This window comes from Paramisgurnus dabryanus, chromosome 1, assembly GCF_030506205.2.
Source record: "Paramisgurnus dabryanus chromosome 1, PD_genome_1.1, whole genome shotgun sequence".
NCBI lineage: Eukaryota > Metazoa > Chordata > Actinopteri > Cypriniformes > Cobitidae > Paramisgurnus > Paramisgurnus dabryanus.
The window spans coordinates 63,474,973-63,502,233 of NC_133337.1; the positions used below are offsets into that span (position 1 = coordinate 63,474,973).

General features: G+C 37.8%; 5 protein-coding genes across 8 annotated transcripts in view; 3 read left to right on the top strand and 2 right to left on the bottom strand.

Moving 5' to 3' along the window:
- Positions 1 to 1,336, top strand: part of sun1a (Sad1 and UNC84 domain containing 1a) — a 34,386-nt gene extending 33,050 nt beyond the window's left edge. For all 4 annotated transcript variants that reach the window (XM_073815858.1, XM_073815856.1, XM_073815857.1 and 1 more), the window contains one exon: positions 678 to 1,336. In XM_073815858.1, coding sequence (XP_073671959.1) covers positions 678 to 857 — 180 coding nt within the window. In that variant the 3' untranslated portion in view covers positions 858 to 1,336. The remainder of the gene's footprint in view (positions 1 to 677) is intronic.
- A 1,831-nt stretch (positions 1,337 to 3,167) lies between these two features.
- rac1a (Rac family small GTPase 1a) lies at positions 3,168 to 11,790 on the top strand. Its single transcript, XM_065253644.2, has 6 exons — positions 3,168 to 3,487; positions 4,394 to 4,465; positions 4,776 to 4,893; positions 7,415 to 7,477; positions 7,873 to 8,032; positions 10,629 to 11,790. The coding sequence occupies exons 1-6, from the start codon at positions 3,453 to 3,455 to the stop codon at positions 10,757 to 10,759; spliced, it is 579 nt and encodes a 192-aa protein (XP_065109716.1). The 5' UTR covers positions 3,168 to 3,452; the 3' UTR covers positions 10,760 to 11,790.
- A 156-nt stretch (positions 11,791 to 11,946) lies between these two features.
- crym (crystallin, mu) lies at positions 11,947 to 17,703 on the bottom strand. The gene is made up of 8 exons (XM_065253643.2): positions 17,476 to 17,703; positions 17,250 to 17,400; positions 16,197 to 16,259; positions 16,009 to 16,110; positions 15,524 to 15,707; positions 15,323 to 15,444; positions 14,947 to 15,031; positions 11,947 to 12,520 (listed from the first exon to the last, which is right to left on the bottom strand). Exons 1-8 carry the CDS (start codon positions 17,640 to 17,642, stop codon positions 12,456 to 12,458), a joined length of 939 nt encoding a protein of 312 aa, XP_065109715.1. The 5' UTR covers positions 17,643 to 17,703; the 3' UTR covers positions 11,947 to 12,455.
- Positions 17,704 to 18,650: 947 nt separating this feature from the next.
- Positions 18,651 to 20,059, bottom strand: snu13b (SNU13 homolog, small nuclear ribonucleoprotein b (U4/U6.U5)). The gene is made up of 3 exons (XM_065257772.2): positions 19,838 to 20,059; positions 19,434 to 19,554; positions 18,651 to 19,056 (listed from the first exon to the last, which is right to left on the bottom strand). Exons 1-3 carry the CDS (start codon positions 19,838 to 19,840, stop codon positions 18,794 to 18,796), a joined length of 387 nt encoding a protein of 128 aa, XP_065113844.1. The 5' UTR covers positions 19,841 to 20,059; the 3' UTR covers positions 18,651 to 18,793.
- Positions 20,060 to 20,268: 209 nt separating this feature from the next.
- uqcrc2b (ubiquinol-cytochrome c reductase core protein 2b) lies at positions 20,269 to 26,662 on the top strand. The gene is made up of 14 exons (XM_065253640.2): positions 20,269 to 20,421; positions 21,280 to 21,357; positions 21,443 to 21,592; positions 21,683 to 21,747; positions 21,985 to 22,041; positions 22,120 to 22,244; positions 22,351 to 22,448; positions 23,197 to 23,254; positions 23,468 to 23,563; positions 24,915 to 25,114; positions 25,203 to 25,283; positions 25,538 to 25,614; positions 25,740 to 25,893; positions 26,343 to 26,662. Exons 1-14 carry the CDS (start codon positions 20,389 to 20,391, stop codon positions 26,424 to 26,426), a joined length of 1,356 nt encoding a protein of 451 aa, XP_065109712.1. The 5' UTR covers positions 20,269 to 20,388; the 3' UTR covers positions 26,427 to 26,662.
- Positions 26,663 to 27,261: the final 599 nt, after the last annotated feature.

A 27,261-nucleotide genomic window follows, 5' to 3' on the forward strand; every position in this document is an offset into this window, starting at 1 on the left:
GTTAATGTCAAAAATAAATGCTAGTTCATTTTATAAATGGATAAGTAAATGTCGAAATTAACATGAACAAAGGTTTATAAATGCTGTAGAAGTATTGTTCATTGTTGTTAATGTTAATTAATGGATTAACTAAATGTTAACATTTATGACTGTTTTGTAAAGTGTTACCGGGGGTAGATTTGCTCTCGACTGGCGAGACTGCACAAGATTTTTGTGATAACATTTTTGTCAACTTTTTTTTTAAAAAGCGTTATTAAACCTTGCATCTTGAGCAGCACAAGCACAGTCCTGTAACCAGTTTTTATACCCACTTTGACCTATAGAATAAATAAACACATGCACCTGACGTCCCTGTTATAACAGAATTACATTCACATCGCTTACACGCAGACCAGGCGGCATTGTTTTAAAAAACTTGCACTTTAAAACCCTTCAAAAATTTGCATTTTCAGGATCCTAAAACGCCAAACCACAAAAAAACTTTCTCGTTTATGGTTAAAAACATTACCATGTAAACTTCCCTGTAGAGGACGTTCATCTGAGACCCTTTCAGAGCTGACAATGGGTTTTGTTGTTTATGCAGGTGTTTAGTTGATGGTCTTATTTGTAAACTCATAGAAATGTATGTCATAGAGCATAAATTTTTGTCTTTTATTCACTGAATGTTTTTTCCTCAGGAGGAGGTCAAGAGTAGTTTTCAGATAATCGAGATGCGAGTGCTGTCTAACTGGGGTCATCCGGAGTACACCTGTATGTACCGTTTCAGAGTGCATGGTGAACTCGCTGAAGAAAGTGATGCTGATGCTGACACAGACACCGACGTCGCAGATGCCGATGCCGACATCGACACTGAATGAGAGAAACCAATAATGTGCCATAAATCTATAGAGCAGCTGACACCTGAAGACATAATGATATGTGATTATTTACTGGTATGTGAATGGTTAATCCTTAGCACTTGCTCATCTGTCTTAATCGTGTAACATCAGGGTTGTGCTTTTCTTTTCAGTTTTTTTATATTTAAAACCCAATATGGCAGAATTGTTCACCTGCAAACAAAATGCATCGATTAAATTCTCTGAATGACATGAACCAGAGGAATGTATTTTAGACAAATTGTAAGTCTTGTCAATAGGTTCTCCAGTTTTGTGATTATTTATTTGTTTGTGTGTGGGTCTATTTGTTGTTTTGCTAACTAAAATGTGCCCTATTTAAGAAATGCTCATTTCTAGCTAATTGCTATTTATTTTTGACTAAGCTGATATAAGCAAGACTGGATTGTGTATTTTTGTAAATGCTTTATTCAAAGGATTTTGTAATTGCCATGTGATCTTTACAGGTTGGCTTTTCAAATAAAATCTATTTTTATTTTAAAAATGTGTTTTTCTGATTATTTCTGTGCAGTGATTTAATTCAAACCAGTGGAAATGGAGTGGAAAATTTGTTTACATGCAATATTTTTCTTGTGAGTTCTTATCTTATTATTACAAACTATATATTGTTGGAAAGGACGAAATCTCTTGAATACATATATCATCAGTGCTTACATTATCAATAAACCTACATTATTTTATAGAGTAATTTATTAATTTATGCAAAGAGTGTGCATCGAACCATTTATATCCTGTTAAATGTTTTACTTCAATATTTTCCATGGGAATTCTTAACTAATCATGAAAACTGTATTTCACTAGAAAGCTCTTAGAAAGTATGTAGTTTTTATTTCTTAACTGTTTTGACGTAGTGGGAGTAAATTTCTAAAATGTCACAGCTCAACCCAATTTATTACATGTGACTTGACCTAATAAATATCCATAATTCTAATGTCCTATTGTAAACAAGAAATCTTTACAAACTATATATTGGTCAAAAGCTCCTTGAATGTAGTTTACATATTTTGAGTTTTATGATGGGTATGATCTAGTAAGAGTTATTTTGATAAATGCCACTGGACCTATACGAATGCATATTAAATGTTCATTACACCAATCCTATTATAAGTCGCCAAAAATCTTGACAACCTATATATCATTGGAAAACTATTTTATACTTTAAAACATGGCAGTAATAATAATGCAGTGTGACAGTAATTTATTAATGTGTGATGAGTATGCAGCAAACCACTGACACCTAGTGGCCTTTGTTGGTAAATAAACTAAGTGACACCTATTTTTTTGTGGTTTTAACTTATGCTGCGTTCAAGGCAGGTTTTTGAGCCCGTGAATCACAACTTCAAAACCATGACTCAGAACTGCGAGTACGCGTTCCAGGCAGCCTGTATCCTGTGTTTTTCCAACCTACTACCCGTGAAAGTGCCCCGGAACAGCAGTCCAAACCCGTCACTTCCCAACTGTGAACTTGTACTAGATCGATTCACTCCCCATTCAGAGTCGTAAGTCGTGGTTTTTAAAGTCGTGATTTATGGGTTACAGGTTGCCTGGAACGCGTCATATTTCGATCAAAACAAGTTTAGACTTATGGCTTTAATATTTTTTTTTAGCATTTGCTGGGGGGGCATGTTCAATTTTCATAATTTTATGTAAAATACCTATTTTATTGCAGGAATGTTATTTATTCAAATAAGCTTAAACTGCTATAACTAATTTTGTGTTTGTAATTTTTAATTCCAAACACTTCAGTGAAAAACGTTTAGGCTCCACAGAATGCCAGAGCTATATTAATTTAAAGGTGACCATCACCTTTGATTTGTTGAGTGCATCTATCAGGATTGTTTGTATAATGAATAGGAAACACTAAACACATTCACAAACCTACACAAAGCCTATGTGTCTTTCACTGAAATGAGTTATAATATTACAGCATATAAGAAATGTATTGATTTAAAATGGTCAGATTTTAAGTTGTTTCTTGATACACAAAGAATTTATTCATGTATAAGACACACTGGTTGTCATAGTAGCAACACTATACTACTATATGCACTTTTATTTCAAAAAGAAATAAATTGTTTTTTTAAATGAAAACATTTGCAGCAAGACCGATGGCAACATTGTATATACATTTAAAATGTGATACTTGTGGTAAATGTGTGGCTGTTTTTGTAGTATCATCTGATCCCTCAGCGCTGCCTGTCAGCGCATCTCTCCAATCCTCTGGGGGCAGCAGAGTACGTGTATATTGTTCGGGATTGGATGTGCCCGTGTGTGTGTGTGTGTGCGCGCGCTGACCGGGATCTGAGATTTTTGGGTGGTGGCTGTTTGTTTTACTGGAGCACCAGCAGCAAATGCACAGGAATGCAGTGGACCAGTTAACTGTACTCCGTCGACTTTAAGTGAAATTTCTCATTGTCCCTCGACTTTTATCCCCGTCGCTATAATTTCACCCTTGTGTGTTGCTTTGTGTTGACGGGTTGTCCCGGTCAGACGAGTTTTTTTTTATTCATTCAGAGATAACGCGCAGTGCTAACGGGATAACACGCTAACTGAACACAGATGCAGGCCATAAAGTGTGTGGTCGTCGGGGACGGGTGAGTTTAACTCATTTTCATTGCTAGATTAATTATGGAGTAAAGTTTCAACACGTTTCTGCGTCTCTTTGTTTGCTGTCCAAGTGTTTTAGTTTAGGATTGCGTGCGGGCCTTAGTTTCGGGAACTTTTGTTTTGGAAAGTTTCTAGTTGGCAGACGTTTAATAAACACATCTTTCTTCGTGGTCGATTAAAGAGTGTTCTTCGGTTTAAGTTGAATTAACTTTTATCATAGTTATTATTAATTTATTATCAAAAATTAATTTAAAGAAACTTAACTTGTCCACACGTTTAAAATGTTTATCGACAGGTGGAGCCTTATTAAAATGAACCATGGCTTTATTAAAGTAGTGTAATAATATAACCATGCTGTTGTGGCGAATTCCTTACAGGTTGTATTACCAAATATTATGGTTAAACTATGGTTCCTATAGTGATGTAATGGTAAATTTGTGGTGACTACTGTTTTGCTACAAACACCATAGTCAAACTATGGTTACTGTAGTAAAAACAGCGGTTAATGTTTGTCGACAATAAATATTTTTCCATCGTTTTAACTTGTTTGTTCAGGTTACTTTTCAACCCTACGTTTCTCTTTACATGTGTACGTCACGTACGGGCTGCTACTGTGCGCATGCGTAAGGTGTGCGGCGGAGTTTATGTAGAAGTCAACATCCAAACCCACTTTTATCTTTCATATGAGTAACACTGATTCATTGTAATGACAGACTGTCCTGGCTGTTTTTGATGGTATAAACACATGAAGTTATAGTACTAGAAATGCACTGCTATTTTGTTGGCAAATACAAATCTGTAATGCTAACAGATTCATAAAACCTCATTAGACTTAATTTGTCATCTGTATTGTTAGATGAATTCCCTGAGTTAATTTTGTTTCTTTATTCCAGGGCTGTGGGAAAAACATGTCTCCTGATCAGCTACACCACCAATGCTTTCCCTGGAGAATACATCCCAACTGTGTAAGAAAACCTTGTTTTTTACTTGTGTGATTTACGACCTCCTTAAGACTGCATGAGGTCAAAATAGAAATGATTTACTTCCTTAAAATCTTCTTACATGCTATTACAAAGAAAAGAACTGTCTTACTCATTTCATGAAGTCCATCTTGATTTTCAAACCACCTGACTCACACCAAAATGCAAATTTCTCACACTCCAAGTTCAGATGAACTAAATCAACTTCTGCCCTATGAATATATTGTTTGCCTTTAAAATGTCATTGTTTGTCCTCTTCACAACATGTTGTTTTTGAATATGCACTTTCTTGTAGATTTGACAATTATTCTGCCAATGTGATGGTTGATGGGAAGCCAGTGAACCTGGGATTATGGGATACAGCTGGCCAGGAGGATTACGACAGGCTTCGACCACTTTCCTATCCTCAGACGGTAAAGTTATACTTGTACAATATAGGGCTTGGGGATACTGCTAAAACATTATATCTGTAGTATTTTTATGGTGTGTGTGTGCGTACCAGAAGCAAAGCGAATATTCACATTGGTTACTCACGGTATTACTAGTTTTTTGCATCATTTACGTGAGTGAAAGCATTGCGTGATGAGGCGTGTCTCCCTGCACAGCAATAACAGTAGTTTTTCTGAAGTTTTTTCCATCGACCATCTTAGAGATAATTGCTATTGCTACTCAGTACCTGTTGTGGAAGTCCCAAATGCGGCAGAAAGCCAAACACTGACGTATCTGGGTTGACAGCACCATATAGAGGTGAACACAACTTGGTGAATTTCCAGTTCCCCAGGAATAGGGATGTCCTGATCCGATATTCTGGATCGGTATAGGGCCCGATCCGGGCTTTTTGGCTGGATCGGATCGAGGACCGACAAGATGACCGATCCAATTCAAAAACTATGTGTTACTCGTGGTTGTTACTGACAAGCTATTAAAAGGAAAAAGTATTATAAAAACCATTAGCATTTTATGCACCATATTCAAAGTCTTTTAATACACTCAGTAGCTTTATGTGAAGGAACAAACGCACATTTAAAGATATTTAAGTTCACAGAAACACTGTAACTTACTTGCAACCTGAGTTAATCCACTGGTGAAGCGGACGGATGAAACGCATCATTCACACGCACAAACATGATAACTGTAGGCTATTTTAAAGATCTGATTTTAATGAAGTCTCAGTAAGCTGTTGGATGGATGCAATTCGCTATGTGCTGAGCACCGGGCGCATCTATTCTCTTTATGTTTTAACATTTATGAACTTTCCATTTCAGTGCGAGGTTTCCAATGAGAGGATGATGAAGGGCATCAATTCTGCGCCCAGAAAGCCCATAAGCGTAGTGTACAGGATGAGTTAGGCCCATCAATTCTGCACCCGGGATGTGCATAAAAAGTGTGGTGAAGCGCATAATTCCCAAAATAACCATATGCACACTAAAGCTTTTTTTACTGTGACAGTTTTACGCAATTAAGGAAGAAATATTTAGCATACTTGACTGATCAAACATATCTATTATATGTTCTCCTAAACACTGCCATGATTAATAATAACTAATGTTTCCTGTAACTGGTAAATCATTTAAAAATTTTCTAGATGTAGCAGAAAGCACTATACACATTTATTTACAGTAGTATCGGGCAGGTATCAGCTGATATTCAGAATTCTGGTATCGGATCAGAAATGAAAAGGTGTTAGGACATCCCTTCCCAGGAACTGTGTCTGGATGACAGCTGCCATTTCTAAAGCAGGACACATTTCAAAGAGTTTTACTTATGCGTCTTCTTTTTCTGTTTGCGCAATAAGAGAGATGTTAATGGTCAGGGTCTATGACCGAGGCGATCAGCGAAGTTCTGCTCAGACGCCTGTGATACATCTTGCGCACATGCATCTCTGTGTGGATTACAAACCATACTCAAGCATGGGCACATATGCAGTACAAAGGATTTCTCATACAAATTATTTCTTTACCAGACTCTCAGGGCAGCAGTAATTTGCGTCACTTACAGGCCATTCACAAATAATTATAATAGTAATATAATTGTTTGTAGGTGCGTTAATAAATGTTTTTCTTTTAACTGATAATATTAATCTGTCATAAAATCGTACCTTTGGTTAACTGGTCAATCTTTACTCAGGCGATGCGGCATGCAGATTTTTCAACTTGCGCGAAAGACGCAACTAAGCTAAATATTGTGCATCCGCAACAATCGGGGAGCCCAATTTGCATCAGTCTGGTGAATTTGCGCTTTGTACGCTTCGACTTCAGACGTAATGACATTTTTATGATTTAACCACACAGCCATTGATAACAATAAAAGTGTGTAATGCAAGAAATAAAATGTAGTTTGAAGTTTTGCCGATAGACGATACTATTGTTTACTGGCGTTAGCCAGACATATGTCTGGTTGCCTTCATAACGATTGTTGGCTGCTGCTTAAAATTATTATTATGCACACTTGTGGCACCAACGTGCTTTGCATGCTTTTCCGCATTGCATGAGGAAAGTTCCCTAGTTTAATTATGTCCTATTTGATACTTGATGTCCATTATTTACAGAGTTATTTAATCATAATTTGCTTGCAGAATTATTACAAACGTATTGTGCATGCACTACATATCACAGTAGTACTGTGACTGATTCTTGATATGTGATTTATTGTATATTTTGTAGTAGACTGTTGAGGGCAGTAATGTGTGTTTGCTTGTATTGTGATGGTGAATGGTTCAGTTGTTTGTTTAAGTCTCAGACACAAACCCTCACTGTGTGTTTCTGCTCATTTTCACTGGTGAAACAGTGCAGTCAGTTTACAGTTCATTCATTCAGCAGTTGAGTCAGTGCTGTAGTTTAATCTTACAGAAGAGTCAAATTGAGTGTTTTATTTTTGCATTGTTGTGGTTTGATTTACTGACAATTGTTATTGTGTTTTTCTTTTTGTGTTTAGGATGTATTTCTGATCTGTTTCTCGCTCGTGAGTCCAGCTTCATTCGAGAACGTCCGTGCAAAGGTAAGACGCTGCTTCGACTAAAGATTTTGTGTTGTAAATCAAAGCAGGAAGATGCTGAACTAAGAATAGTCTGTCTGGCAGATTGAGCAAACATGTCTCCATTGCTTTTAAAATCGCCTTGTTGGCACTTCTGTAATAAAGCAGACGCAAGTTCTTTTTAACCGTGTGCGTCTGCAAACTGTCCAGCATCAAAGTCGCATCTCCTGTCTGTAACTTTTGTACTGGGTGGTAATGAAGGTTGTGATGTTTCTCCACAGTAAGACACTATTACACAGTGTGTGTGCATACTACAGTGCTAAGCTCAAGATAAAGTGATAAAGCTCCCCCACCCTTATATTGACTCACTTCATGACTCATTCATATTAGTTGGTAATGGAAACTCTGTCTTTCAACAGTGGTATCCAGAAGTCAGACATCATTGTCCCAGCACTCCCATAATTCTTGTTGGGACTAAACTGGATCTGAGAGATGACAAGGACACAATTGAGAAGTTGAAAGAGAAGAAGCTCACTCCTATCACCTACCCTCAGGGCCTCGCTATGGCCAAAGAAATAGGTTAGATATTAATGAATTAAATACGTTTTAATTCTTTTGTCATGTTTATAGCTTTTGATGAGATATTTTCCTGAAATTTTATATTTTTGTTTTTGTCATCAGTTAAAACTAAATCAGTTCATGTTTTTCACGTTTTATTCCCTGAAACCAATATAACACACATGTGACCCTGGACCATAAGACTTATTTCGATTCCTTTTGATTATGATTTGATTCACTTACATATGTGGTTCTAAATCAGATACAGGTCGGATGTTTTACAGTGCGACATCAGTCTGAACAGTCATATCGAAATTCATGCGACTTTTACGTCATTCTAGATTGATATGCGTCACAATTGCAGAAGTATGCACCAACGGCGTGTTTGCAAAACCACTTTAAAACATTCAATACATTTAATATTAAGCTTCTGTTGCACATCGTCTTAAACATGAAAGCCTCTAACATGTGTTTGGCTTTCCTGATGCGTTGTCCAGATGACCGACCCACACGTGACCCGGGAGCAGACTGCCTCGGCTTGTATGCTCTCGTTTCCCTCCCACGGATTTGAGATAAAACCAAAAGGAGGCAACCTTCCGATCTCTCTGATGAAGGCAATACGTGATTTAAACTGCAATTCATCGATTAGCCGCTAGAGGCTGGCTCCAAAAGGGAGTCAATTCCCATAGACCTCCATGTTAAAATGCCCAACTTTACAGTAGAAAATAATATGTTTACAACCTGGTACAAAACATTTTTGGTCTGTATAACTAATTTTGCCCTTCATGACAACTGTGAGGGGGGTGAAATATTTTATAACTCATCCTTTTAAATGATATTAAGCCTTAAAGTTTTTCATAATTAAGGGAGTGGCCACTTGAGTGACTGGTGAACAGCCACTGATGTCACTAGGGTCGAGCTAGGTGGGCATGGTTTCAGCAACCAGTCATCTCAGCTTCGCCCACATCCTGCCTTTTTAACCATTTTTGGATAAATGCGAGTGACACGTGGCCAAGATAGCGATGGCAAGCACCGCCTACTTTAAGCTTCGAAAATGATCTTCAGAAACCTATGGCTGGTCTGCACATCTCCGTATGAAGTCCACCACACGTGCTCACTAGTCTGCCCATTCACTTCCGTATAACCGCGTGCTGTGCATGACGTAGTATTGTTCTGTTGCGCATGCAACGCAGTTCAGGACCACGAACTGATCACACAGCTGTCAGATTAAAAATCGGATCTGAGCAAAAAAATCAGAATTGAGCATTAATGTTTGCAGTGTGACAAATATAGGTTTTATGGATAGATTTTTAAATGCCAAAAAAATCATCATGTTTCATGAGGATATTTGTAAATTTCCAACCGTAAATGTAAAAAATGTAATTATCATTAATAATGTGTGTTGCTAAAAACTTAAGAGTTTTTTGCACCCTCAGCCACATATTGTCTTATCATAACAAACCTCATACATCAATGGAAAGCTCATTTATTCAGCTTTCAGATGAAGTCTAAATCGTAATATAAAAAATTACCTTGTTGAGTGGTTTTGTGGTCCAGGGTTAGGGATGCACAATATTGAGAAACCATGCAATATTCAATTCTACTGTTGGTCGTTTCGTATTTCTTGCGATATATCATTTCTCTAGATCAGTGTTTTTTTTAACTCCGTTCCTGGAGGCCCACTGCTCTGCCATTTTGTATGTCTCTCTTATCTGCCGTATCTAAAGTAACACTTAACACTCAAAAATGACAGATAAGGACAATACTTCATTGTTTTTTTCTATGTAGAAAACCAAACATTAACCTCAACCCCTCAGTAATGTGTATACATGACATATACATTACATTTATATAAATGACAGTGAAGTATAACATTGGAATATTAATTTATATAGCTTAAGTCAACATTGAACTTTAAAAATTAGGGAAATTTCCCGGATTACTGACCCAAAATACGGGAAAATTTCAACAAAAATTCTGTTGCTATCCCTCTGCTGACAGCAAAAATTTGTACAACAAAACTGCTGCATTAACCAAGCGAGTAGGTCATACGTGACTGCTTACAGATTGGCATGAAATTGTGCCCTCACAACAACCACGCTGTTATCTTAAAAAGGCTCTTTATTCACTCTTTTTTCATATGGATCCAAACCATTAATAGCTCCAGGTTCTGGCATCCTATTTAAAGTATCCCCGTAAATTCCACATCCTTTTTGGGATTTTAACAACTTTTTTCTTTTTTTCATTCTCCCAACTCTTCTACTTCTCCTCGTTCAACTTGGTGTATGTTTACATTCGCGAGGCCATCAACATGGCGGCCACGTCTCAGAATGCAAGGCGGCACCCAAGCCCTATAGTATAACAGTATAAGTCCTACTTGGAGGTTATTTAGTAAGGCCCCTTCTGATCGGTCTCATTTAGACAATCGAAGCATGTAAGAAATTTATTACCGCAACTCTCTGCGATATGCATATCGTGTCTACAATAAATGTTCCTATTATATTGTGCAGAATTATCCAGGGTCACACATTATTATCGGCAACATGTGTTTTCATTCAACTTTCATAAACCCATGCTAAGGCGAATCCACCTCAAGACTTTGTGGTTTTCTTTACAGGAGCGGTGAAGTACTTGGAGTGCTCAGCCTTAACGCAGCGAGGCCTTAAGACGGTGTTTGACGAAGCCATCCGTGCGGTACTGTGCCCTCCTCCAGTCAAGAAGAGGAGGAGAAAGTGTTTAATTCTCTGAATTGACTGCACGCACACGCCACCAGCTGCAATCTGAGCTCACCTGAGAAAACAAACGAGGGGGATGATGGGAAATGTGCGTTGAGGAAGAGGGAACGCATACGTGCAAACTGATATTTCTCTTTTGCATTGTGATTAGAAATACTCAACTAGCTTTTAAGATGTCAGAATATTTACTTCTGAGAACAGGGAGTGGCATCCATACTAGTTTTCCCTGTACACTAAAATATTCCCGCTGCCTTTTAATTATGTACCTTATTTTACTTTTATTTCTACTTTATAAAACTAAACACTCTTTTGGTTTATCTTTATTTGAGGCCAGATATTGTTTACATTTGCATTTTTTAAGAGAGAATGGATTATTGCCAAAAATCAAACCCAAGTAATGGATTTCAATTTGCTAACACTAACTATCTAACTTTATTCCTGAAAGGGTGGGTTGAGTCGTGTGCACTCAGAAGAGATATTGATCGCTGTAATACTGAAGGAAGCGGTGTTATGGCTCCCATTCTGTAGCCTTTATTTTAAATTAAAAACACGACTAGTTTAAATACACACTATAAGTGTCAGTATATAGCATATTTTTACTACGGTATCTTGACTATTCATGATGTCGGAGGAGTTTGGCAGTGTTTTATCAGTTTTGCAGTCCCTCAGTATTGTATTTAGACTACAGATATGATTTTGTGCCAAGTATCTGAGCAGATAGAGGTTTTAATTGTGATCAGCATGTCTGCAATATTTGTACCCTAATTAAGGCATAAAGATCCCCATAAACACTGTGCTTAATGTAGTCTTGATAGTAAGTCAAAGATTAAACCTACATGAATGGTTTGTTGTACAGATGATAAGAGTATTAGATTTCGAATTGGTTTTCAATACAATTCAAGGGAAGCGGTTATTTACCAGATTCTTTCATTTCTTTGTGTAACAATAGCAAATTAAATGCTTTATTCATGATTTTACGGTCTCCACTAAAGCTACAATGTATTAACCTTTATGTCTGAAATAGAAACTGAATCTAAAAACGTTTGTCTTTGTCCTTCATTTATCATGTATGCGGTCAATCCACATAACATTCTAATCAAGCAAGTTTCCAGCCATGTGTCATGTTTACACTGAAAGTGCTGTGATGCTACACAATCACAGCCAATCAGGATATGTTTAATATAAATGTGAAGCTGAATTTGGTATCCGTGAGTTTTTATTGTGGGTGGGTTACGGTACTGTATGTAGTTCATCATTTGATGTTGTCATGGCTGCTTAAGACATTTATGATGGCAGGGACCCCCACGTACGATAAACCTTTTTTGAGAGACCCCTTTCCTAAATGATATATCCATATTTTTTGTCAAGAAACATTTTAACTGTGTTTGATAAATAGTAACTGTGATGTTATAAAGACGAAACTTTAACTTGTACAAGACTTTTACAATTTTTTATTTGTTTTTTCCTCTTGAAGTTTTCTGGGGACCCCAGTTTGAAAACCCCTGAGTTAGGACACAGTAGTAAATATACCACAAATCACATAAAGCATAATACAAAGTGATGTGAGATATATTCATTGATTTGTAATTCTTAAGCATTAACAGAATATGTGACAGCCAAGCACATTTTATTAAGCTGTCAATCATTGATGAGCTCAAAGGGTAAAAACTTTTTGGAGTTGTGGAAGAGAAGATGCACATTTTGGTTCTTCACTGTTGACTTTTCCACTTGTCGAACAAGAGTTTGGCCGAGACAGCATCCTGTATTCCCATACCTGCATTTAAAAGAGCAAAACAAATATACTTGAAACAATAATGTACGAGAAGACATATTTTAATAATAAGCCTCACGCCCCTTAACTGCAGAGGTAGATAGTGGTGAAGTTCACTAGTCAGTATTTAAAGTAGATCAAAAAAGTTCATCAACGTTGTCCAGAAACAAAGAACGGGTGTTGGTTTTAAGACAACTTTTATTAAAGGTTTTGATCCACTTCAAATGTTGACTAGTATACTTTGATAAACTATACTGAAAAATACAGGTTTTCGTTCACTACATTCTAAAGCATAATATCATACCTTTTACTCCCACATTTCATATTACATTTTTATTTTACTACACTACATTTTTAAATTTACATTAAGCAGATGCATTTTTCCAAAGATAGATTAGATGGAACAAAAATATCTGTCATAGGGAGGCAATAGTACAAAAGGTGCTTATACCAAGATACAAGTTTTCACTATTCCTAAACAATACCTTGGTGGTAGAGTAAATGCAAGTATATAAGTACATCTAATATTTAAGTACATTTAAAATCTAGTACTTTTCAACTATTACTCAAATGAAAGTACTAGGTCTTTAATAGAATCACGTATTAAAAGTATGTTGTTTTGCATTATAACGCTGTCTTGAGTGGCCTACTGCTTTGATTAAAATGGTTTCCACATAATAATAAAAAACAAAGGACAAAATTATTAAAATGTTTAAGATATGGTGTTGTGCATTGAAGGGGGTCTAATGCTTTTGTATGCATTCTGACTTATAAAGCTGAATTTGGGATCAGTTTTTATATTGTGGGTGGGTTACAGATTGTAGTTTATCATTGATGTAGTAATGGCTGCTTTAGACATATATGATGGCAGGGACCCCTTTCCTAAATGATATATCCATATTTTGTGTCAAGAATCATTTAAACTGTGTTCGATAAATAGTATTAGAAAAACTATTAAAAAAAGTCCCAAAACCCTCTTTGGACTCTATGTTGAAAAGTGCATGTCATCCATTTTGGGTTTTCTCCTGCTGAGATCTCAAGCTATATAGTTCGATAAATAGTAACTGTGATGTTAAAAGACCAAACTTAAACTTGTACAAGACTTTTACTATTTTTGAATTGTACTTACCTCTTGAAATTTTCTGGGGACCCCAGTTTGCAAAGGGGGGGTCTAATGGTATTGTATGCATTCTGACTTATTAAAAGTTGTAATCCTCATGATAAACAAATGCAATGTCAAAAAAAGCAGTTGAGTGTGTAACAGAGTATTTCTGTGCCCGACTCACACCTCCTCTTTTCTACAAGTTTCAGAAGGTTTTTCAACCATGGGTACCGATTACGCATCAGTGACCCCATATTCCTTTTATGGGCACTTCCCCTGGAAAAGCACGCGCACATGTCAATCAGAGTGAGAGCGAAAATGACGAGGACGCTCATAAGCATTGTTCCTTTGAGTAGAAGTAACAGACATCCCTGCACGCGACAGCTTTGTTTTATAGCAGCTGAGTTTTTGCGTGTGTGTGTTTAACGATGGATTTCGTTGAAAAGTCCCAACTGGGTCATGAGTCGCAGGCGTAACTAAAACTACTGCTGTGTTATGTGGAAAATCTGTGCGTAAGTGCATATAATGTAAATCAGTGGTTCTTACCGTTACTCCTGGAGGCCTACTGCTCTGCACATTTTGGCTACATTCAAAAACTCTAAATTGCTTGCCTTCTGCGGCAGCTTTCCAAGGCAAGAGGGCATCAAGGCATGTCCGAATTCAATGTTAGGTTTACTTCCTGTCTCCTGCGATACCTATGCGTGGGCGTACAATAAGAATGTGATTGGTCGAGCCTGGTTGAGTTTGTACACCCTTAAATTGCATTTCTAGCGCGAAATTAGTATTATAGTTTTCAAATATGTGATTAGTTATCACAAAGGCGCTCTCTGTTTATATTTCAAACACGCTGCCTTTGAAGTGTGTCCGAAAGTCTTTTTCTGAGCTGCCTTCATTCCTCCAAAGTAATTTCCTTAGGAGGCCGCGAGGCAACGAGTCACTGCCTTGATCTTTCGTACGCAGCCTTTGTATGTCTTCCTTATTCAACACACCTGATTCAAATCATCAGATGGGCGAGACATATAAAATGTGCAGAGCAGTGGGCCTCCAGGAACGGAGTTGAGTACCACTGATGTAAATGACACGAACATTTAGTGAACCATAAGAAAAAATAAAGTTAGATAAAAAGTTAACCTTGCAGAAGTTTTAAATAGTAAAGAAACATTCCTTTTCTCGAGGGATGAATGCAAACATCAGTCTATTTATGGGTACACACTATCTTTCAACATGGGAACTTCTTTGAAGTGGTGAGAATGCTTTTTTATGTTCTTCATTTGGTCTTTAAATACAACATGTTCTTCTGGATCACGTCTGTGGAAAAACACATTACCCAGTGACTTGAAAACTGTGGTCTTCTCACGCTGGGCAGGAAGGGATCCATTTATAACCTCTCCAAGCTCTGCGAAAACCTGAGCCTGTGGTGGTAAATAGAATGTGAAACATTCAGGAATTTATATTTAATGCATGTTTATGTCCTTGTTATTGTGGATATGAGGTAATAAAAGTTTCAAAAAGAGTCTTTTCCTGGTGGTTTTGGTTTCAAGTGTTCCTACTCTGCTGATATGGGGATACTCACTGTCACCTTATATTGTCAACATTTATCGAAAATAAGTCATTTAAAACGTGGTGCACAAGCTGAGATTTGTTTGATATGTGTGCAGTTCAATATGAATCAAAGGATTGAGGTCTGTGACAAACAAACATACCCCAGACATGACGATGTCTCCTGACTCTGCATTAGCTCCCTCTCTGCTGTCCACATACACCACAGCATCTCTCATCAACACATCGTCTAATTCCCTCCAGTCTGGACGACAGGCGCCAACCGCTGTTATAACACAAAATAACGTAAACTGTCTGTTTGATATCGATAGAATGTATAACTTCTGTGATTTGGCAAAACTGACCTGCTATGTGTGCACCTGATTTGACCCATTCACCCAAGAGTATCGGCTCACTCGCACCTGTGGCTGTGACTATAACGTCAGCTCCCGTCACCGCCTCTTTTACAGAAGAACAAACTCTAACAGGATCTTGGAGGTCATCTACAAACCTCTGAGCCGTTTCTCTTCGTCTGCTCCACACACGGACCTGAAATATACACAGTGCTGTGCATTAAAGGCATGATTTTTGAAAAACACAGGGAGTCGGGCTGAGTACCAAAACACACTTGTAGCCAATCAGCAGTAAGGGGCGTGTCTACTAAATGACATCGTTGCCTGTATGTGTGGGGCGGGTCAATCAAAAGAAGGTCCATATTCTATTGGGGCAGGGGCGTGTTTGTTTAGGTGATTTCAAATATCAGCATTGGCTTCCAGAGATCATGCACCCCGCCTTTAAAGTAAGCACTGTATGATGAAAATGTTGACTTTAATTAATGTTCAAATGTCACCTCTTTGAACTTGAAGACCTTTGTAAAAACATCATAATGGCTTCTGGCTTGCTGTCCTGAACCGAGGATGCACAACACCTCTGATGTAGCTGGTTTTAATAGCTGGGAAGAGAATAACAAATATTAAGAATAACGGATTTTATGTATTATTGCCATTTGATTTTGGAGTCCGTTTGAGAGGAACTTACTTTAGCCGATATAGCCGACACTGCTGCTGTTCGTGTGGCTGTGATGGCCTCCCCATTCATTATCTGTTATTCAATACAGCTTAAGGGTAAACAATTACAGTACTAATACATAATGTATTATAATAGAATAAGAATATTAATACAAATAATAATAATAGAATAATTACGTTTCCTTTGAAGTTATGAGATTAAAATGATGAATAGACTTTGGTTGGAGTTTCACATGCACATTTACAGCATATTGGTTATAGCACCCTGACTTCAGTTTAGGTAAAAAAATAAAATGAATAGAAATCCAATCTTCTTTTTGATTAAAAAAAAACTGCATTTACCTAGACATAAATGAATAATAAGAGTTTTGTACATGGTAATGACATATCATGAGCCTCAAACATGATTGTTTCCTCCTTCTTATGTAAACCATCATGAACAGATTATTTCAATACATTCTTTGGCACCTTTAAACTTTTTATTGCAATCTCAAACCATCATGAACTGCATGTTCATTCAATGTATTTTTTCTTTAGTTTCCACAAATAACCAGGGTCTGCTAAATAAAACAAAGCCGCACCACTAGGACATATGCTTCCAATGCCTATGGGCAATTATTTTAGTCTTGCAAGACCGAAGTTCTTAAACTGAAATGTCAACGCAGTTCAACTATTGCGCATGCGCACAGGTTGGCAAGCGCCTCACACGCAAGAGCCCCACCCAGATATAATATCAGTCTTTATCGATTGATGATTGGTTCTTTAGCCTAAAAGTGGAACTTCAGTCCCCAGAGCGGTAACGCGTTGCATTACTCTATTTATAATTATAAGTTAGCAGTGTCACGTCTCTTTAACCCTTAAAAACTGGAAAGAGTGTAATAACCATGTTTTTACTATTAGCAAAAATATGGTTTTACTCCAGTAACCATGGTTTATGTATGGTTTTGGGAAACCATTGTTGTCAAAACCACGGTCATGTTGTGATTACCATGGTTTTACAGTTTTTTTTGTTTTAACTGTGGCATGGTGAATTGGGTATTCCAAGATCGTTGGCGTAACTCACCGCAGTCACGTGACCTTGTTCGGGATCAAACAGTAACACGGTGGCTTGAGTTGATGGAAAACTGCAGCCCTCTTCACGTTTGTAGAAAGCCACCATTTTAGTGCATAAAATACCCTCAGCGGCCATATAAGCAGGCATCAGACCCAAAAACCTGACAAACGAATTATGTGTTATTTCCAGTCATCTTTGTGATTGAATGATTAATACAAAATTGAATTGTTCATACCCATTGTGCTTCTGTATGGGCACTACAGATCTCACAGGCTGAATGATTTCTGAACTGTCCCGTTTGGAAAACTTTCCCATCGCGGACTCTAGTTTGGGAATCAGATCCTCGAAAGTAATTAAACGTTCTAATTCATCTCTGCCTAGTAAAACGGGCGACTCTGTCATATTTCTGTATATTCTCGTGGAATATCACCTGCCTGTCAACACACGCGACCTGTTGCGGACTTTCGCTCCGCGATCTGTCACGTGATTGTCAGGAGCCCGGTAATAAAAGAGAACGCGCAATACTTTAGGCTAAACAAACTTAAAATTAAATCAGCATTAAAATAAAATATATTTTTGCATTGTATATTTTAAAAAAAGCACAATCTTAGTAAATATGCATATAACAAAAGAGACCCATGATAGAAAAAAATCCATCATTTTGGGCTGTTCAAAAAGCTTTGAAGTTACAAAATACTGCCATTATCACCATAAATGTCACGTGTGAGAGATTCAAGAAACGGTTCACACAATTTTTACATGAAATTCTCCATCCTTATTTTTTTCAATCTCTTCATTTCACTAAAAATCTGGTTATACACTACAGAAATATAAAAGAGATACGCTTGAAAATGATTGACACTTATATACTATGCAAGTATGCACTATATGAACACCACTTATAAACATAAGAAACACACAAATTGAATGTGAATATCACATATTACTTTATCAATCTAGACAAAATTGGCGCATTGTGTAACTTTTAGAAGGATCTCTTAATAGAAATACACAACTATGTTATCAGTGGTGTATAAAGACCTTACATAATGAACTGTATTGTTGTTTTTATAATAGAATGAGCCGTTTTTATCTACATGCACCACCATTTTGCACTGGCAGTTTCTACTGCTCTACAGAGAGCTTTTCATCAATAGGTTGTCTCAGATGATTACGTGTTTCTCCTGTGGCAGCTACTGTAGCTTCTCTATGCATTTCAAAATGGAGGAGTGAGCTGTGGACTGAGCCATTGGTTGAAATTCGCAATCTCACCATCTCACCTTCAGAGATTGCGAATCGCTAAAATCTACACACAGCACCTTTAAACACAGTTCTAGGAAGATTTGCACATAAACATACTAGTTAAAAAGTTATATGAGAAGTATTTACAATAAAGAAAACAACATGCCATTGAATTTTACCCCGAACTTTATTTCGGCTATCAATTTCTGAGAATCATACTCAACATTGATTTTTTACAAAAAAGTCATCAAGACTACACAATGAAATTAATAAACTGGTCAAAACAAATTATGTAAAACAAAAGTATGAGCTCAAACTAAGAGTCTTTCAATTGCCATCTGGACAGACTGAATCTGAGGTTTCAGCTGTGATCCCTCTTTGATGGTGACTGACGTAGCTATGACGGGTCTTGACACTCCACACGCTCGTCCCAGAGCTTGTTTAGAGCGAACGAACACATACGGCACGTTCTTGTCCTCACACAGCAGCGGCAGGTGCAGAATAATTTCCAGAGGTTCAGCATCAGCAGCCATGACAATGAACTCAGAAATCCCACGGTTAAGAGTTTTAGTGGCTGTAGAAGGTAAAATAAAATCAGAGTTAGTTATGTTAAATGCCAGCTGATTTCCCCAAGAAGTGTTTAAAATAGCATTGGTTATCTTAAGCTGATGAGAAGCCGAAGTGCCGTTTTGAATGCTGGTCAATGTATTGGAGTGAAGTACTATACATACATCTTTTTATAATTCATAACTTCCCATTAACCACAACTTTTTGTAGTAAACATGTTTTTATTTGGCATATTTATCACCATTGGCAAAACCATGGTTTAACTATATTATACAGTTAACTAACCATAGTTAATTTTCGTAAGGGTCACCATAAATATGCCTTCATGGACCTGACTACTGCCTAAAATCCCCTTAAACTGACAAACATGTTCATGTATATTACCTTCATTGGCTCCTTTTCTTAACTGCTTGTAGTTAGACGCCTGCTGCACGAGGTCCAGAATGGTTTTGGTGAGCGTTGCGTCGGCCAGAGGATAGGCCTTTGGATTTACATCAGCTTCAGTCTATTTGCACAGAACAGACAAAACAGTAAAGTGTTAGTAGTAAAGACACCAAAGTTGTTTAAGTTATCCAACAACACCGACTGCCAAATACCGCGTGATATAGCATTTAGCACCACTGCTAACTAACTGCTAATAACACCGTTAATACACATAAAAACCCAGTGTGCATTACATTTTACAAATCAAACAAATAACTGTATGTCTACTTTAAATAACTTTACGTTATACGATCAACATCAGAAAGTAAGTTAGTAATAACTACCACATTCTATATGTTACTTACCATCGTGTTCGTTTTGGCAAAAAATACTCAAAATCAACTAACTCAAAATGTATGTCCTCTCGGCAAAAGCTTCACAGAGGATAGAATTTTTATCTAAACAGAAAATTTGCTAACTTTAACTAAATAGAAATCTAATTTCAACAGAAGTCTCTTCTGACGATCTGCAAACGTTGGTTCTTCTCTACTGTCGTAGTTCGAAACACGTGTTTGTGTTCGCTCCCACTGCGCATGCGCATATCTCATACAAACCACCCTGGCATCCTAATGTAAATAGACTTTAAAATCACGGCATATACTTTAATTTCGATTCAGTTAGAAAATAACGTAAACGCTGTGTGTTTATTAAGTTTTCTTAAGCAAATTTAGCATGCAATAAGGCTAAATACGAACGATTTAAATGTTTTACTAGTCTACACTCCGAGTCGCCAGGTGGCAGTATGGATTTCCGCTGCATTGCGCTTGCGCGACCAGAAGCAGCGCGCAGGGGTTTGTGGGTAGGACATCCATAGGTCAGCCATATTGCTGTGGTGTGAGTGAAGGAAAGCGAGAATATGAGGGGGATCCGGGGCATAAGTCAATTATCTGTGAGTACTTTATTTATTACTTTAAATGTTCAGACGCATTGCACGTTTGTGTGTAGATACATACGGTTTAATAGCGCGGAACGGTGGTTACGTGAGAGGACAAAGACTGGCCTTGATTCTCAGAGAGAGGGGAAGAGAGAGAGAGTGTGTGAATGAATGTATATGTTTAGATATAAATGTCACTTCAGCTCCTAAATGTCATTGCCTTCGACTTTGTCCACAAATCTTGAAGTATAAGGATTTTTTTGCAAGGATTTGTTGCACTACCCAATGTTCATTTGTCCGTATAATATGTGTGTTTTGCACCATCTTGTGGTTAATAAAATTTTACATAGTTGTCGTTTCTGGAATTTATTTGCTTGACAAAGTTATCGTGACGGTGATCCGTGTAAGCACATAAAATGATTTCAGACCTGAAAACACTCAAAACAGCAGGTCTATTCAGCAGAAACTTTAGTAAGATTGTTTAACATAATAAACAAGCAGATCATATAGTATGCAGATAAAGAGGGATGTAGGAGAGATTGGGGCTAGTTGTCACACATTTTACTCTAGTGTAGGAGAAATAGAAGAGAAACCCCATGACATTTATGTAAAATACCCTTGAGATCACAGAGAATGATTTTGTGGTTAAAATCTTGGTGAGCTTTTGTCAAAAAAACTTTATTTCAAAATTAAATGACATTTAGTTTGAAGGACAGAATGAAATATGTGAAAATATCATGGATTTGTTAAGGTTATAAATTAAAGCTTTGTCTTTTTATATTCATTTCTCCATAAAAGCAGCTCTCATCTTTATCATATGTAAATCTTATTTGATCTTTTCATATCTTATAAGTTGTTGCATTGCATTTTCAGAAGAGGCTGTATGCAGCCCAGGCGGCCCGTAAGGTGGAGGCAGCCGAACCACTGAAGTTTCCCCCACAGGATGTGCAGGTCAGGAAATTGTGATGATCTCTTTCCACTGACATGCTTTTTTTGTGACCAGCACTTTACTGGGCTGCTTGTTACTTGTTTTCAGGTGACAAAGCTGCCTAGTGGTTTAGTGATTGCATCCCTGGAAAACTACTCTCCTGCATCTCGGATCGGTGTGCTCGTTCGTGCGGGTAGCCGTTATGAGACGATGGATAACCTCGGTGTCACACACTTGCTACGTCTGGCCGCTAGTCTGGTATGTACGAGGATGTTGTCACATGTTGTAAAGTCCTGACAGCGTGCAGTGACTTTTTAAACATTTGTATCTGCGTACTTCTGATTCTAGACTACCAAGGGTGCATCTGCCTTCAAGATCTGCCGTGGTGTTGAGGCTGTAGGAGGAAGCCTGAGGTCAGTATGTGTCTTGTGGCCTCTTCTGAATGTTTGTTTTGTATAGTAATATATGTGTGACATGCTACGATACAGCAGATCTTGACTTATTTATCTTCAGGAAGTTTAATTGAAACATGGCTTATAAACATAAATTGCATAGAACAATTATATATACATTGTGCATTTTCATGACAAAAATTTGTATTTTATATGCTGCTCTTATGTGATTTTAATCTGAGACATGTTTGTGTACAGTGTGGCAAGCTCGAGAGAAACTATGGTCTACACAGTGGACTGCTTGAGAGATCACATGTAAGTAGTAGATGTGATTAGTTCGTCTGATAATGTGTATGACTTTGTGTGTGATGTTTTCACTGTGTCCTCTCGCAGTGACACTGTTATGGAGTATCTGATCAACGTGACCACTGCACCAGAGTTTCGTCCATGGGAAGTGTCTGATCTCGCTGCAAGACTGAAGGTGGATAAGGAACTTGCCAAGCAGAATCCACAGATTGGTATGCGCCATCTTATTGATGGAGATTAACCCATGTTTTCTCTTACGTTGGTTTGTGATACAAGGAGGTTGAATGGCCCTGAATCTCTGTGTTTGTGCCTCATTAGGTGTGATTGAGAATTTGCATGCAGCAGCTTATAAGAACGCCCTGTCCAATTCTTTATACTGTCCAGACCACATGGTTGGACAAATCAGTGCAGAACAGGTAAGGCATCACTTTACCTGTGTTCATAAAATATTTAATCTTGGCTCCATTTTTTATTTTACATAGGTGCCTTTTTACGGCTTTTGCACCTGAGCTCTTTGTATATTCTCTTTGTACATACCTATCATTTTTTCATTGCTTGCACTTAATCTTTGTACAGCGCGTTGTGAATGTGTTAGCATTTAGCCTAGCCCCATTCATTCCTTAAGCTCCAAACAGGGATGAATTTAGAAGCCACCAAACATTTTCATGTTTTCCCTATTTAAAGACTGTTACATGAGTAGTTACACAAGTAAGTATGATGGCACAAAATAAAACATAGCGATTTTTAAGCAGATAAAAAATGAGAACTATATTGTATGGCGGAAGAGCACTTAGTTTGCAGCACTGTGACCTTGGCGTGCAGTAACATCATCACTCCTGACTTTTCCCCCTCTCAAACTTCCATCAGTATTACTGTGCCTAAGGTTTTATTTTGTTCCACCATACTTACTCGTGTTTAAATAGGAAAACGTGGAAGTGTTTGATGGCTTCTAAATTCATCCAGCACTGTACAAAGATTAAGTGCACACATTGAATAAAGATAGGTATATATTAATTCATCTAATTTGAGGCAAGAACGTAGTAAAATATTGAAAAACTGCAGTGTTTTCCTTTAAAAAAACTGTACCGAGCAGACTGTGCTCAATTATTACTGAATGTGTGTTTTTAGTGATTTACGTTTATGTTGTTTCATCCGTTTCAACAGATGCACACCTTTGTTCAAAACAACTTTACCAGTGCAAGAATGGCCCTTGTTGGTCTTGGTAAGTCATTAAATCATCTTGTCATCTTCATATGCAGAGTTGCAGCCTAAAATTCTCATTATAGGCTACTAATGATATATTTATATTTACCTAATTAATGATGTCATTAACCATACAAAAGTTTTAATCTCCCTTGTCTCAAATGTGATCAGTAAATGTCTGTATACATATACATCTTAAATGTATTTATATAGTGTATGTTTTACTGTGAAGGAGTGGATCATGCTGTACTGAAGCAGGTTGGAGAGCAGTTCCTGAACATCCGCAGTGGAATGGGCACTGTTGGCTCTAAAGCTGTCTACCGGGGAGGTATTACATAACATCTATAAGTGCAGTTAAAAATAGACCAAACCATGCATTCTGTACCTCACATGCTTGTTTAAAGCCTCACTGATTGTAATGCAAGGAGCCTAGTGAGCTGTCTACATAGGCAGCATCCTAAAGGGCGATTTATAGTAGGGCTGTGACGGTGGCAAATTTTTACCACCGCGGTGGAACCATCAACAACAACCGCCGGTGTTGCGGTGGTGGGGTCCATGGGGGGTTAGGGTGGTTTAAATGGTGAAAGAAAATAAAGTTTCACTAAATGCGCTTCCTGATGCGCGCGACTTTAACCTGGTAAAATTTTTATTTCACAACAAAAGACAAACGTGATGTGTATGTTTCACTGTCACTGGAGACCAAAAGAAACTAAAGCAGACGCACAACACAGTGACATGGCTAAACTCCAACGTGCTGAGTTATGCTAAAATCCACCAGTTTAGTGGAAACGCCATACATGGTAATGTAGCGGAGATTTGTGTATTAACATAAAACAATGTTATAAATTTGTATCTTAGGCTTTAAATTACTGTACAACTTTTGTTATTATTATTTCACGTGTAAAAAAAACAGCAATTTTTACTTATTATTTTGTTTAATAATTCACCTGATATGTGACGTCACACAACCGCCGGTGGCACTTCACCACTGCGGTGGCATTGCACCACCGCGGTGGTGCGGTGGTCATGACAACCGTCGCACCCCTAATTTATAGTCGTGCGTAGGTCCTACGGCGTAGGCTATCTGTAGCCTGTGCGTAGCTCTGCGTAGCCTGACGCGCACCTCACAAAATTTCTAACAGCGCGTCGGCTCTACGCGGACCGTAAGCGCTGTGATTGGTCCACCAGAACCCCTCCCGTCAGGTAAAAAAACTGCGTCATAGGTATTTCCGTTTGAGACGGTGAAAACAAAGGTGAGCCAAGTTGAGGAGTGATTTAACTCAAACTGAAACATAAGTCGCTGTTTATTTACTTCCATCATTGCTGGTCTTCTCAAATTATACACAACAAGTTGCTATTTCTTCTTCGTTTGTGGGTTTACTTGCTTAGCTTCTTCTTCTGTGACGACTTCTGCTGCTACTGTGGTTACACGCGTGATTACTGCCAACCAGCGGTTTCGCGTGTGTTTGCACGTCGACGCGGACGGCGACGCACAAGTATTAATGAAAACCGACGTGGAACCTACGCCGTAGGACCTACGCACGACTATAAATCGCCCTTAACACAGATCCTCATAAGTGATTAAATGCATTTCTAATGTCAAAAGAGGCCTGATCCAAAATTAGCATTTTTTTCACTGAAGAGCTCTGTAATTTTTATCTGTGGGGTTTGTTTCACAGGTGAGCTGAGAAATCAGAGCGGAGGCAGTCTTGCACACGCTCTCGTGGTCAGTGAGGGTGCGACCGCTACATCGGCCGAAGCCACTGCATTCGGCGTACTGCAGCATGTGCTCGGATCAGGACCACGGATTAAAAGAGGCGCCAACACCACCAGCAAACTAAGTCAGGCTATCTTGAAAGTTACCGCTCAACCCTTCGACGTAAGAGTTACCTTATTTCAAGCTTAAGTATGTTTTAAAGAAGATCATGTTATGAATCTTTGTAACTGTGTTTGTTGCTCTGTTACAGGCATCTGCCTTCAATGCCAGCTACACTGACTCTGGGCTGTTTGGCTTGTACACCATCTGCCAGCCTAATGCTGCCAAAGATGTACGTGTGAGGTTTTACAAAAATGCTTATGTTTTTAATTAATTAATTTTTTGGAAATCGTGTGTAAGCCATCAATTTCTTAATGAATTATACAGAAACCGGATGGGATTTGAAATGTAATGCTTGGATTATATTAATGGCTTCAGGACAACAACTTTAATGCACATGCAGAATATGATGTTAAATAATCATAGCTTGAAGCATGTAAAAATATATAAAAGATTAACTTTATTGAATGTTGTTATTGTGTTCAGGTTATTACAGCAGCGGTTGGTCAGGTGAATGATGTTGCTCAAGGGAATCTGGCAGCAGCTGACCTTAGTAGAGCCAAGTGAGTTCATGACGTAGTCTCTAGCATTGCTAACAGACAGCCGAGCACAGTTACCTGAAAATAAAACTGCAGAAACTGAAATGTGTTACTGTGACCATTGAAGTATTGTTGTTTTGACTGATCAGGAATCAGCTGAAGGCGGACTACCTGATGTCCATCGAGAGTACTGAGGGATTAATGGAGGCTATTGGTACACAGGCGCTCGCAGAGGGCACCTACCATTCCCCTGAGGTCGTGACCCAGAAAATTGAAGCCGTGTCTTCTGCTGATGTTGTCAATGTAAGTGGCTGTTGTGTCGTATGTCTTTTTTGTGATGCTCAGATAAGTATTGTGGTGTTGTTGTTTTTTTGCTGCCCAGATTACAGATTTGAGTAAATGCACTGAAACGGAGAGTAGCAGAGGCATCAACAGTGCCATCTATTGAATTGTTCATCGTTTATTTTAGAAAAGTATTTGTGTAGTTCACAGACTGTAAGAAAAGATGGACAACATGTCTCTCATCTTGTAACTAACTAAAACCACATTTATAAGAATAACAAGCATAGAATAACTAAGAGGTTACCTCCCCATTACACCTTTAACCTGAGCTGTGTATTCAGGCTGTCCTTGGTAGCCTGCACCTGCAATTATATTACAGACTGGACATCAAAATCTTTTTGACATAATTTGTATGTAATGCTAGCTTTATTACTGAAATGGTGTGTAATGACATTGTCCTTGTTTTTCAGGTGGCAAAAAAATTCATGTCTGGCAAGAAGACAATGTCTGCCAGCGGACACCTGGTCAACATGCCTTTTGTTGATGAAATCTGAGGGAAAACGTGTACTCTCACATATTTTATTTTTAAACAATATCTAACTCCTCATTCTAAAAGAAAATGAGGACATGTTTGTTGTCTTGTTGCTGTTCAAATAAATATAATAAAGTCATCAACAGTTAATCTTGATGTTGAAGTGGTGTTACATCAAGAGAGGACCTCAGCAGCTGCCCATTTGAAATGTATAGATGTAAATTAATGAATAAAAATCTGTGTACCAACATCAACAAACATTTGTGAAAAGTTTTTGTTAAAAAGCATGAGAGTCTCAACTTGGACTCAAGTAACCATTACTTTAGGTCACAAATACAATGACTTCACTCTAAAAATAGCTGGGTTATTTTTAATCCATAATGGGTAAATATTAAACAGAACACACACCACTGGGTTAAAAATGGCTCAGTGTTGGGTTATGCAACCATGGGGTTATGGTGTTAGATTGAAATGACTTGAAAAACCTTGGATTTGTGAAAATGTCTGTTATATACACACATACGAACACTTAAAGGTTGATATTGTCTCTGCATACGAAAATGTTTTTTCCCATATACAATAGGATAAAATCAGTATGCATAGTTAATAGTATAACTGAAACATCAGTATGAGCTAAGGAGATGCCAAAAAAAATAAAGTGCAGAATGACGTCATAAAATGCTTGTCAGTATGTAGAAGAGATGTTGAGGTACTGTAAGTTTTAAATGCTTGTATTTCCAAGTCATTCTGATTTGAGCACACTAGTTCACAGATATTTTTAATCTTAAGCCTTGCATATAAAGCGAAAAAAATATGGTGACTTTAAAATGAATATTAATAATTGAATATAACTAGTT